The following is a 12,272-nucleotide window of genomic DNA, read 5'->3' on the forward strand; positions in this document are numbered from 1 at the left end:
CACCCAGATACCTATTTTACTGCTAGGTAACAGGGGCATAGGGTGAAAGAAACTCTGCCCATTGTTTCTCGCCGGCGCCCGGGATTGAACCCGGGACCACAGGATCACAAGTCCAGCGTGCTGTTCGCTCGGCCGACCGGCTCCCTATGCATACACCATCAAATTAAAACAGTCTTAAGCTTTAATCTCGTGAAAAATAGCTTCACTTTAAAGCCACTGTGCTGAAGTACGGCGCCTAAGTAACCCACACACCGCGCCACTGTCTAAATGTTTAGACTGACTGCAAAGAAACCAATAAGACGCATAGATTTTGAAAGATGAGACTTCATCTAAATATAACGCAAACTTTTAGAAATTTGCATGGCTTTCGAATTTAACCTAATCCACGGTCCCTTGACATGACATGGGTCAAACGCACTTCGGACACAACAGGATTTGAAGTGCAGGCGATGAGTCACAATAACATGGCTGAAGTATGTTGACCAGACCACAATCTAGAAGGTGAAGGGACGACGACGTTTCGGTCCGTCCTGGACCATTCTCAAGTCAATTGGGGATTTAAAGTGCTTGTCAACGACAGACTACGACAACAAGACACACTCTAAGAGGGTGTATTAGAGAAGGATAAGTATGAGAAATAGATTGAAGTATGAATCATTAGTTTAATCGCTTCTTATTATTGGCTAATGAAGTACGGAGGAGCGGGCAGATAAGTCAGTGTACCGAGTCTACACTGTGAGGGATGTAGGGTGTACCCAAGGGTGGGTGTAGGGTGTACCCAGGGGTGGGTGTAGGGTGTACCGAAGGGTGGGTGTAGGGTGTACCCAGGGGTGGGTGTAGGGTGTACCGAAGGGTGGGTGTAGGGTGTACCCAGGGGTGGGTGTAGGGTGTACCGAAGGGTGGGTGTAGGGTGTACCCAGGGGTGGTTGTAGGGTGTACCCAGGGGTGGGTGTAAGGTGTACCCAGGGGTGTGGGTGTAGGGTGTACCCAGGGGGTGGGTGTAGGGTGTACCCAGGGGGTGGGTGTAGGGTGTACCCAGGGGTGGGTGTAGGGTGTACCCAGGGGTAGGTGTAGGGTGTACCCAGGGGGTGGGTGTAGGGTGTACCCAGGGGTGGGTGTAGGGTGTACCCAGGGGGTGGGTGTAGGGTGTACCCAGGGGTGTATATAGGGTGTACCGTGGGGTGGGTGTAGCTGGCAGGTCACTCAGAGCTTCAGGAAGGCATTAGATGTGCCAGCTGTCTGTCTGCCAGTTTGATAGAAAATATGGCACAAGGCGACACAGAGCCTGCGTCACTCTGGTCTATCTTTACTGCCACTCTGCTCTTTACTGCCACTCTGCTCTTTACTGCCACTCTGCTCTTTACTGCCACTGCTCTATATTGACTTCAACTGGACATTTCATGTGACGGAGTTCATACATACAGTTAGCTCCAGTGGGCACCGGTATGGGCCGACCGCTCGCAGTTATAGCCACAGTGGTCCGTAGTTAGCCAATAAGAACGACTAGTAGACACGACCGGTCGTAGTTTACCATTTAGGATCAATCAATCACGATCAATCACAACTGCCCGTATCAGCGCTGTTTCTATAACCCGTCACCGTCATTTTTGACGCTGTCGTCACCTACGTCGAAAATGGCGGGCTTTTGTTGGAATTCAAACGTCTTGATATTGACGCTTTTGGAGACCATTGATCGCCTTCCTTCGATGGGTTAGGAGGGTTGGGTGGGTTCGTGTGCTTTATAGGTCAGTATACTGGGGTGTGCATATGTGTACTGGGGTGTGCATATGTGTACTGGGGTGTGCAGATGTGTACTGGGGTGTGCATATGTGTACTGGGGTGTGCATATGTGTTCTGGGGTGTGCATAAGTGTACTGGGGTGTGCATATGTGTACTGGGGTGTGCATAAGTGTACTGGGGTGTGCATAAGTGTACTGGGGTGTGCATATGTGTACTGGGGTGTGCATATGTGTACTGGGGTGTGCATAAGTGTACTGGGGTGTGCATAAGTGTACTGGGGTGTGCATAAGTGTACTGGGGTGTGCATATGTGTACTGGGGGTGTGCATATGTGTACTTGGGGTGTGCATAAGTGTACTGGGGGTGTGCATAAGTGTACTGGGGGAGTGCATAAGTGTACTGGGGGAGTGCATAAGTGTACTGGGGGAGTGCATAAGTGTACTGGGGTGTGCATAAGTGTACTGGGGTGTGCATAAGTGTACTGGGGTGTGCATAAGTGTACTGGGGGTGTCCACAAGTGTACTGGGGGTGTCCACAAGTATACTGGGGTGTGCATAAGTGTACTGGGGGTGTCCACAAGTATACTGGGGGTGTCCACAAGTATACTGGGGTGTGCATAAGTGTACTGGGGGTGTCCACAAGTATACTGGGGGTGTCCATAAGTATACTGGGGTGAATTGTTTTACATATGAGAGACGAGGACGACAAGAGACGTTGACCAAACCAGTGACACATGTGTTACAAACCAGTGACACACGTGTTACAAACCAGTGACACACGTGTTACAAACAAGTATGCCCTGAAAGAGGACACTGAGGCTGGACGGGGCGAAGGAACGGCGCCTCAATCACTTGGAGAGTTCAAAGGAACTCTCCAAGTTCAAAGAACAAAGAAAGAGTTTGCAGGAACGTCTCTCGGCTAATATTCTACAGGAGGCTTGGCTAGACGAGGAGCGAACATGTTTATGTCTCGTGAATTAACGTTAACCATCCCAGACTCGGAACTCTTATGTGGACCATTAGGGATAAACTTATGAAATCTTTCGATGCGCCATTTGCCTGGGAGTTACGCGAGGTATACTGACGACAAGGATATTTACTGATATTATATAACTGTATATACTGATATTTACAACCCATTTTAATGGACCATCTTCTACCACTGAAGGAAGATACTGATTTTGGTGTCATTTTGGGCTTCAGGAACACCTTCAACCCTGCATTATGTCAAGCCCTTATCTTGAGATGATTTCGGGGCTTTAGTGTCCCTGTGGCCCGGTCCTCGACCAGGCCTCCACCCCCAGGAAGCAGCCCGTGACAGCTGACTAACACCCAGGTACCTATTTTACTGCTAGGTAACAGGGGCATAGGGTGAAAGAAACTCTGCCCATTGTTTCTCGCCGGCGCCTGGGATCGAACCCAGGACCACAGGATCACAAGTCCAGCGTGCTGTCCGCTCGGCTCTTCCCCTGGCAGAGTCCTCCCACAGACCATCACTAAGGGTACCATATGGTACCCTTAGTGGTACCATATAGTACCATATGGTACAGGAAACCTTAAATAACTCTGCAAGTGATGGTAAGGGCATCCAGGAAGTAGGCCAGCCGATTCTTATTAAAGAATAGAAAAAAATAAAAAATGTAATCCGTAAAAAAATGTCATGCTTTTGCAGGAACGTCCAACCACTTGGGGTGGACGGTAGAGCGACGGTCTCGCTTCATGCAGGTCGGTGTTCAATCCCCGACCGTCCAAGTAGTTGGACACCATTCTTATCCCCCGTCCCATCCCAAATCCTTATCCTGACCCCTTCCCAGTGCTATATAGTCGTAATGACTTGGCGCCTTCTCCCTGATAGTTCCCTTCCCTTACAGGATCAGAAATGTTCGAACGTAATAAACCCGCCTACCTTATCGAGGTCAATGGCCAGAAAAAAGTCAATATTAGGGGGTCTTTATTTATGACTACAACAACGCCAGTTTGACGATTTGCTTGAGTTAATGTGATGTATTACGTGAGAGCTCACAATAGGGTAAACACACTGGATAATAGTGTGGTAGAGGACACAACATAATTAGTTTTCTCCGGAACACTGGAATATATATTACGGTTCCTCCCTTCTCCCCTAGGAAGAAGTACTGCCGCCCCCACCATCCTAGGAAGAAGTACTGCCCCCCCCCACACCATCCTAGGAAGAAGTACTGCCCCCCCATCCTAGGAAGAAGTACTGCCCCCCCCCACCATCCTAGGAAGAAGTACTGCCCCCCCCCACCATCCTAGGAAGAAGTACTGCCCCCCACCATCCTAGGAAGAAGTACTGCCCCCCCCCATCCTAGGAAGAAGTACTGCCCCCCCATCCTAGGAAGAAGTACTGCCCCCCCCCACCATCCTAGGAAGAAGTACTGCCCCCCCATCCTAGGAAGAAGTACTGCCCCCCCCCACCATCCTAGGAAGAAGTACTGCCCCCCCCCACCATCCTAGGAAGAAGTACTGACCCCCCCCCCCCCCTGCAGGTTGCTACGCCATAACATTTGTGTTGTGGTGTTGCACCCCAGAACTTGGTATCCATTTACTTCTCGGTGAACAGTCCCATTAGATGAAAGGAAACGTGCCTAACCATTTTGTGTCCTGCCAAGGACTCGAACCTATGATCCCCAAGTGTGTTTCTGTGATCGAGAATGAAGCCAACTGTACTAAGATGCACTGAATCATTACTAGCACGGTTCTACAAGTTCATTGTACTTGAATATGCTACTGACAGTTGTCTCCGTTGATAAAGGAATATTCTTTTTTGAACGCCCATCGTAGCGAACACTTGACTCATCATTGTCACGTGGGACGGCCTGACATATGAGATATATACAAGAGTTGTTGACCAGACCACACACTAGAAATTGAAGGGACGACGACGTTTCGGTCCGTCCTGGACCATTCTCAAGTCGATTGTGGTTCACTTTCTTCAATTTCTAGTGTGTGGTCTGGTCAACATACTTCAGCCACGTTATTGTGACTCATCGCCTGTATATACAAGAGTTGTTACATTGTTGTAGAGCCACTAGTACGCGTAGCGTTTCGGGCAGGTCCCTGGAATACGATCCCCGCCGCGAAGAATCGTTTTTTCATCCAAGTACACATTTTACTGTTGCGTTAAACAGAGGCTACAGTTAAGGATTTGCGCCCAGTAAATCCTCCCCGGCCAGGATACGAACCCATGACATAGCGCTCGCGGAACGCCAGGCGAGTGTCTTACCACTACACCACGGAGACTATGTTGAGACTATATGTTGTTTCATGACACATTACAATGTCAAATTGAAATTGAAATAAGTTTATTGAGGTAAAATACACACAAAGGGATGAGGTAGCTGCAGCTATTCTCACCCCGTTCAGTACATCGTGTTACTACATACATAGACACACATCACAAACAATAAACATATTACCAAACATTCTGAGACATAAAGATATACATTTCCTCCTTTACACAAGTAACAATGTCAAATGATCTTTATGTAACTTTAACATAAATTTTAGCATGTGAAGCTCCAATTATGTTGTATTTGTTGGGGGTAGTTATAGTTGCAGTAGGCATTGTAGTAGATGATGTTGTTGTTGAAGTAGCAATTGTAGGGGGCCTCGTAGCCTGGTGGATAGCGCGCAGGATTCGTAATTTTGTGGCGCGGGTTCGATTCCCGCACGAGGCAGAAACAAATGGGCCAAGTTTCTTTCACCCTGAATGCCCCTGTTACCTAGCAGTAAATAGGTACCTGGGAGTTAGTCAGCTGTCACGGGCTGCTTCCTGGGGGTGGAGGCCTGGTCGAGGACCGGGCCGCGGGGACACTAAAAAGCCCCGAAATCATCTCAAGATAACCTCAAGAAGATAGCAATAGTGGTTTAATTGCATTAATCGTTGTTGTATTAGTACTATTTGTATCAGAATAAACAGTTTGCAATATTGCAAAATAATGACTGCTTGTGTTTTGTCGCAAATATTTCGATTGTTGTTAGTAGGTCTGTTTCCGTTTCCTATGGCCAGAGGTCACGACCTCTCGGTAGGGTGCAGTCGCACCTCCACAGGTCTCCAGTATCAGCTAATGATACTGGTAATGGCTCCAAAGGGCCACCACTTACGGGCTATTCATGCCCGTGCCACCTTATGGGTGGCTTAATCTTCATCAATCAGTCGTTCCTGTGGCGGTGTTGTGTGGCAGCGCCCCGCCGGCTGCTTGGGCCGGCCGGCCGACCCGAGGTAAAGTCTACGGTGATCACCCGCCGCGGTTCACTTACTCTGTACTTTTGGGGATTATTCTGATTTTCTTGATTTTTATTTTTGTTTAGCCTTATTGTTGGCAGCCTCCTCAGTGTCATTGTTGGCACCATCATCACTGGCACTGTTGGCACCATTGTTGGCAGCCTCCTCAGTGTCATTGTTGGCACCATCATCACTGGCACTGTTGGCACCATTGTTGGCAGCCTCCTCAGTGTCATTGTTGGCACCATCATCACTGGCACTGTTGGCACCATTGTTGGCAGCCTCCTCAGTGTCATTGTTGGCACCATCATCACTGGCACTGTTGGCACCATTGTTGGCAGCCTCCTCAGTGTCATTGTTGGCACCATCATCACTGGCACTGTTGGCACCATTGTTGGCAGCCTCCTCAGTGTCATTGTTGGCACCATCATCACTGGCACTGTTGGCACCATTGTTGGCACAATCATTGTTGTCATTGTTAACACCATTGCTAGCATTGTTGACACATTGCTTTCATTGTTGGCACTATCCTCGCTGTTGTCACCACCCCAGACCGTTCTTGCCAGCGTTCCCAACGTAAAGAAACTGTCGTAGTAAAGTGCCCTTATCCTAACCTACCAGAGGACTCAAAACAGAAAACGGGACATATGTCAATTTCCCGAGCCGCGACCATTTTCTAATACGACAAATTTTGGCCTCCGGTAAAGCCTACGTCAAAATACGACGTGCTATTGGGAGGACGGGCTGTGCCATTAATGGTGCTGTTAAAGTAACATTTAGAGCGCCGGTCACGGGCCCAGGGCGCCGGTCACGGGCCCAGGGCGCCGGTCACGGGCCCAGGGCGCCGGTCACGGGCCCAGGGCGCCGGTCACGGGCCCAGGGCGCCGGTCACGGGCCCAGGGCGCCGGTCACGGGCCCAGGGCGCCGGTCACGGGCCCAGGGCGCCGGTCACGGGCCCAGGGCGCCGGTCACGGGCCCAGGGCCCGCGCAGGAATATCCGTGCAAAAACAAAACAAAAAAAACCGCTGTTGTTCTTGTCATATTGATCATCTTGTATTCATAACCTAACCATCCATCTCCGACTATTTGCCTCTAGCTGATCATATATAAATTCATCAACTTTCACCAATCTTGCAGACGATGAGTCGGAATAACGTGGCTGAAGATGTGCTGACCAGACCACACGTCAGAAGATGGAGTGAGTTATTAAGGGGAAAGCGCCAAGTTATTACGACTATATAGCACTTGGAAGGGGTCGGGATAAGGATTTGGGATGGGACGGGGGTGAAGGGATGGTGTTCAACCACTTGGACGGTCGGGGATTGAACGCCGACCTGCATTAAGCGAGACCGTTGCTCTACCGTCCAGCCCAAGTTGTTGGACGTCAGAAGATGGAGAGACGACGACGTTTCTGTCCATCCTGGACCATTATCAGGTCTTGTATATCGGGAGACCATTATCAAGGCACACACACGACTTGATAAATGGTCCAGGACGGACCGAAACGTCGTAGTTTCTCCCGTCTTCCGATGTGTGGGGTTGGTCATCATGTGACCTAACACTTGTCTAGCACCTGTCATCCAACATCTGTTATCTAACACCTGTCTACATCATTATCATTCGTAGTTCGAGGTTATACATTTATCAAATATACGGTTTCGTTTCACTGATAAAACAAAGAACTCTTTATCTGACCTCAACTCTCTAGGAATACAAATCTTTTCCTTAACTTTTCTTATCAGTGAAGTGGATGGTTCCGTTTGTCATAACGAGAAAATTAGTGAATCTTAGATATTTTGTTCTCAAGTGAGAAATACAGCTTTAAACGCGTATAATCTAAGCTACGAGCGCCATGTTACATAAACAAAATTATACATACTGCAGTGTATGTACAGAATATTAAATTATTCATATTACTTGTAGTGGAGTGGAGGAAGCAGCAAGTCTTACCTCTACACCTGATCTCTACACTCCGCCTGCTCCTTACACCCTCCATCCCTGGATATTGGCTGTATGCTACGTAACTTATGTTGGATTGACGAAAGCTGTATTCAGATCCAGTTTACACGAGTCTGCCCTCCTGAGTGTGAGCGGTGCTCTGTTTTACGCGTGTGTGACTACAGAAAACCTGATGGTCATGGTCTCTCTCTTGATACATTCAGACTTGTCAAGATAATTTATAGTTTTTGATCGTGAAGATACGAAGGAGCTCTTCTGTTACTACTTCGTTTGCTCGTCGAGTGGCGGAAAGTGAACATTATCAGAGAGAGATCTTGTCTCAAGTAAATCGGCTGTATAATGCGAACAGCTGACAGCAAAATCAAAACAAAACATGCTGCTTTTGTCTTGTTGATTCTATAGTAAGGTTGAGAAGAAGAGGCTTTTGGACCCCCGGGCTGGTGCACTTGTGGGATCTGCACCAGCAGCTAAATTCTTTCTCTCTTGTGTTTGATGACTCGTTCAGTGAAGCAGGTGGTGGCGGCGCTGGCCGAGTTTGGGAGTGGGCCAAGACACACACACACACACACACACACACACACACACACACTCATCACGGTTAATGATGAACATTCACCATCCCAGCTGAGCGGTGTGTGTGTGTGTGTGTGTGTGTGTGTGTGTGTGTGTGTGTGTGTGTGTGTGTGTGTTAATCGCTTCCTGGGTGCACGTGTATTTATATCGCTCTTACATAAATTACAACTTAGCGAATTCGTGCTTAATTTACCAACCAACTCAGACTTTGTGTTGCTCATTCTTCACAGACATCAACATTCACTACATGACGAACACGTGTACACATTGATGTACACGCCTCAACCCCCCCCCCCCACCCAGCACATTTATACGAATTTAAAAAACAAATTGTGAAGGACGCATTGATGTCTCTCTAGTAAACAAAATCACTCGATTGCAAATTCTAAATATGAAAGTTATCGCTTTCAAAATATTGAATAACAAGCACTTGTTTCCCACTCACGATGCTATTTTGTCTCTCTACACGTCTGGTACAAGTGCTTGACGAGCTCTTCTCTGTGTATGTTGTGTGAACTCTCTCGCTTTAGGTTTTCCAGCACCTCCGTCGCCAAGGTTACTGTGTCCTCCATGGACACGGAGGTCCTGGTGTGTGTGTGTGTGTGGGGGGGTGTGTGTGTGTGTACCACGAGGTCCTCCATGGACACGGAGGTCCTGGTGTGTGTGTGTGTGTGTGTGTGTGGGTGTGTGTGTGTGTGTACCACGAGGTCCTCCATGGACACGGAGGTCCCTGTGTGTGTGTGGGTGTGTGTGTGTGTATGTGTGTACCACGAGGTCCTCCATGGACACGGAGGTCCCTGTGTGTGTGTGTGGGGGTGTGTGTGTGTGTGTGTGTGTGTGTGTGTGTGTGTGTGTGTGTGTACCACGAGGTCCTCCATGGACACGGAGGTCCCTGTGTGTGTGTGTGTGTGTGTGCCACGAGGTCCTCCATGGACACGGAGGTCCCTGTGTGTGTGTGTGTGTGTGTGTGTGTGTGTGTGTGTGTGTGTGTGTGTGTACGACGAGGTCCTCCACATATACAATAACATGGCCTGCAGTGTTCCCTGGAGACTACAGTAACTGAGCAACAACAGCAGCAGCAACACAAGGTCCCCCACTTCCCTCCAGGATAGAACACATGGAGGGAAGGTGGTGGTGGCGACCTCTCCCCAAACCTAACTCGCATCTCGTGCTTTCAGATAGACACAATGCCATCGAAAAAGAAGCTGAAGGCCTATTTAAAGAAATTGACCACGTAATTATACAATTTAACTCAGCATGGGACCTCTCTTTCCCCTTAGTTCAGTGACCCTCCTTCCCCTAGTTCGGTGTGAACCCATTATCTTCCCCTGTTATATATAGGGGTTTCCCTTGCCTAGTGTCCCCCTGGTCGATATGTCCCCCATCAGCCTATTCCCCCTTATACCCATTATATATATATATATATTTATGTATTTTTATATATACATATATACATTGATTCAGGCTTTGTGGGGTAGATCTTGGTCAATGTTTTCTATCATTTTCGAAGGAATATTGAAGATATTTTTTGTCTTGTACACCTTCCCCGGCGATATGTACATTTTTTAATGTACCAACCTGTGTTCCGTCCACCACTGGCAGTGTACCAAGCTGTCATACGTCCACCACTGGCTGTGTAGCCAAGCTGTCGACGGCCTCTGCCTGAGATAGTACCCAAGGGTTGCTTCCTGTTTTGTTTTCGTTCCCCCATGTGTCCTATACGTGTCTCACATGTGTCCTCACGTGTCCGCTACTTGCCTCGTCCTTACCAACACGTGTCTGGACGACCAAATGTCGTGAATCGAATCATTGACTATGACTTTTACTCTTGGTTTGCCCGTGGTTTGCCCGTGGCTTACTCGTGGGTTTTTGGCCAGTGTGGTGCTTTGAGTTACCCCCCCCCCTGGAGTGTTGTCAGCCTCCTCACCTCGTGAGAAGTCTGACCACCTCCTCTCCAGGGGGCCTCGTAGCCTGGTGGATAGCGCGCAGGACTCGTAATTCTGTGGCGCGGGTTCGATTCCCGCACCAGGCAGAAACAAATGGGCAAAGTTTCTTTCACCCTGAATGCCCCTGTTACCTAGCAGTAAATAGGTACCTGGGAGTTAGTCAGCTGTCACGGGCAGCTTCCTTGGGGTGGAGGCCTGGTCGAGGACCGGGCCGCGGGGACACTGAAAGCCCCGAAATCATCTCAAGATAACCTCAAGATAACCATTGTGTTCTTGTTGCAACAGTTTAACCCACGATTTTTGTGTTGCATGTTTTGTGTCGTTATTTACTGATAATCCCGTGGCAGCTGGCCGCTGGTGTGGCCGCCATCTTGATGACGTCATTTGGCGTGGCCAATCAGATTTGTCGTTTGATTCGCCCTTTTGATGACGTCATTTGGCATGGCCAATCAGATTTGTCGTTTGATTCGCCCTTTTGATGACGTCAACTGGCATGGCCAATCAGATCTGTCGTTTGATTCGCCCTTTTGATGACGTCAACTGGCATGGCCAATCAGATCTGTCGTTTGATTCGCCCTTTTGATGACGTCAACTGGCATGGCCAATCAGATTTGTAGTTTGATTCGCCCTTTTGATGACGTCATTTGGCATGGCCAATCAGATTTGTCGTTTGATTCGCAGTTTTGATGACGTCACCTGGCATGGCCAATCAGATTTGTAGTTTGATTCGCCCTTTTGATGACGTCATTTGGCATGGCCAATCAGATCTGTCGTTTGATTCGCCCTTTTGATGACGTCAACTGGCATGGCCAATCAGATTTGTAGTTTGATTCGCCCTTTTGATGACGTCATTTGGCATGGCCAATCAGATTTGTCGTTTGATTCGCAGTTTTGATGACGTCAACTGGCATGGCCAATCAGATTTGTCGTTTGATTCGCAGTTTTGATGACGTCACCTGGCATGGCCAATCAGATCTGTCGTTTGATTCGTCTACGTCATCGTCTCTTCCCTTCCCGCTTGGAGTAACTTGTAACTCTGCGCTCAATGTCGACATTAAATTCTCATTTAACGAAGAATTATAAATAATAGATTATTTTACAGCAGTCGGATATAAGAAGGCCTTCAGACCCATCCAGTCAAGAGAACTGTTGTGGTTTGGGATATATATCGCAATGGGTAGTTTCCCCTTCACCGTCTTCCCCTCATTGTCTCTCTCTCCTCCCTCACTCTCCCCCCCCTTTCCCTTCCCCCTCACTCTCCCCCCCCCCCTGCCCCCCCCCCGTTTTCTTCTAATTATATTCAGACCATTTCCTGCATGTTCTTCCAAGAGTGTTTGCTTTATATTTTCCTGATTGTTGATTGTTGATAAACCACTTTGATTGTTCTTGTGGATTAATATACATTTTCTGTAATTATAATATTATTGATTTTCTAAATAATATGATTAAAATTTTTAATAAATTTAATACATGTTAATTCATTTGAAATAGGACATAGAGGTGCACGTAGGTACACAGTGAACTTTATATCGAGTTATCATCAACTCATGATATCATAGTTATCATATCATGATATCATTATCATGATATCAAGTCATATATAGCCAGAGTTAAGTGGGTATTGTTAGTTGAAGATACCAAGTGGTGTGTGGTGCAAGGTCTCCCGGGAAGGGAACCAACACATACCAAATGTTTTACGACAAAATATGCATTGACAATGTAGGACATGACAGGCGCGCAGGATTCGTAATTCTGTGGCGCGGGTTCGATTCCCGCACGAGGCAGAAACAAATGGGCAAAGTTTCTT

General features: G+C 48.0%; 1 protein-coding gene across 50 annotated transcripts in view; it reads left to right on the plus strand.

Moving 5' to 3' along the window:
- LOC123766472 (trichohyalin) overlaps nt 1-12,272 on the plus strand; it is a 129,571-nt gene that overhangs the window by 55,937 nt on the left and 61,362 nt on the right. For 45 of the 50 annotated variants that reach the window (XM_069308244.1, XM_069308241.1, XM_069308242.1 and 42 more), the window contains exon 3: nt 9,698-9,753. The exons of 3 other annotated variants lie outside the window; for them this stretch is intronic. In XM_069308244.1, coding sequence (XP_069164345.1) covers nt 9,707-9,753 — 47 coding nt within the window. In that variant the 5' untranslated portion in view covers nt 9,698-9,706. The remainder of the gene's footprint in view (nt 1-9,697; nt 9,754-12,272) is intronic. 2 more of the 50 variants (XM_069308246.1, XM_069308245.1) reach the window with 1 other exon arrangement.

The sequence above is a fragment of the Procambarus clarkii genome, chromosome 62, assembly GCF_040958095.1.
Source record: "Procambarus clarkii isolate CNS0578487 chromosome 62, FALCON_Pclarkii_2.0, whole genome shotgun sequence".
Lineage (NCBI taxonomy): Eukaryota > Metazoa > Arthropoda > Malacostraca > Decapoda > Cambaridae > Procambarus > Procambarus clarkii.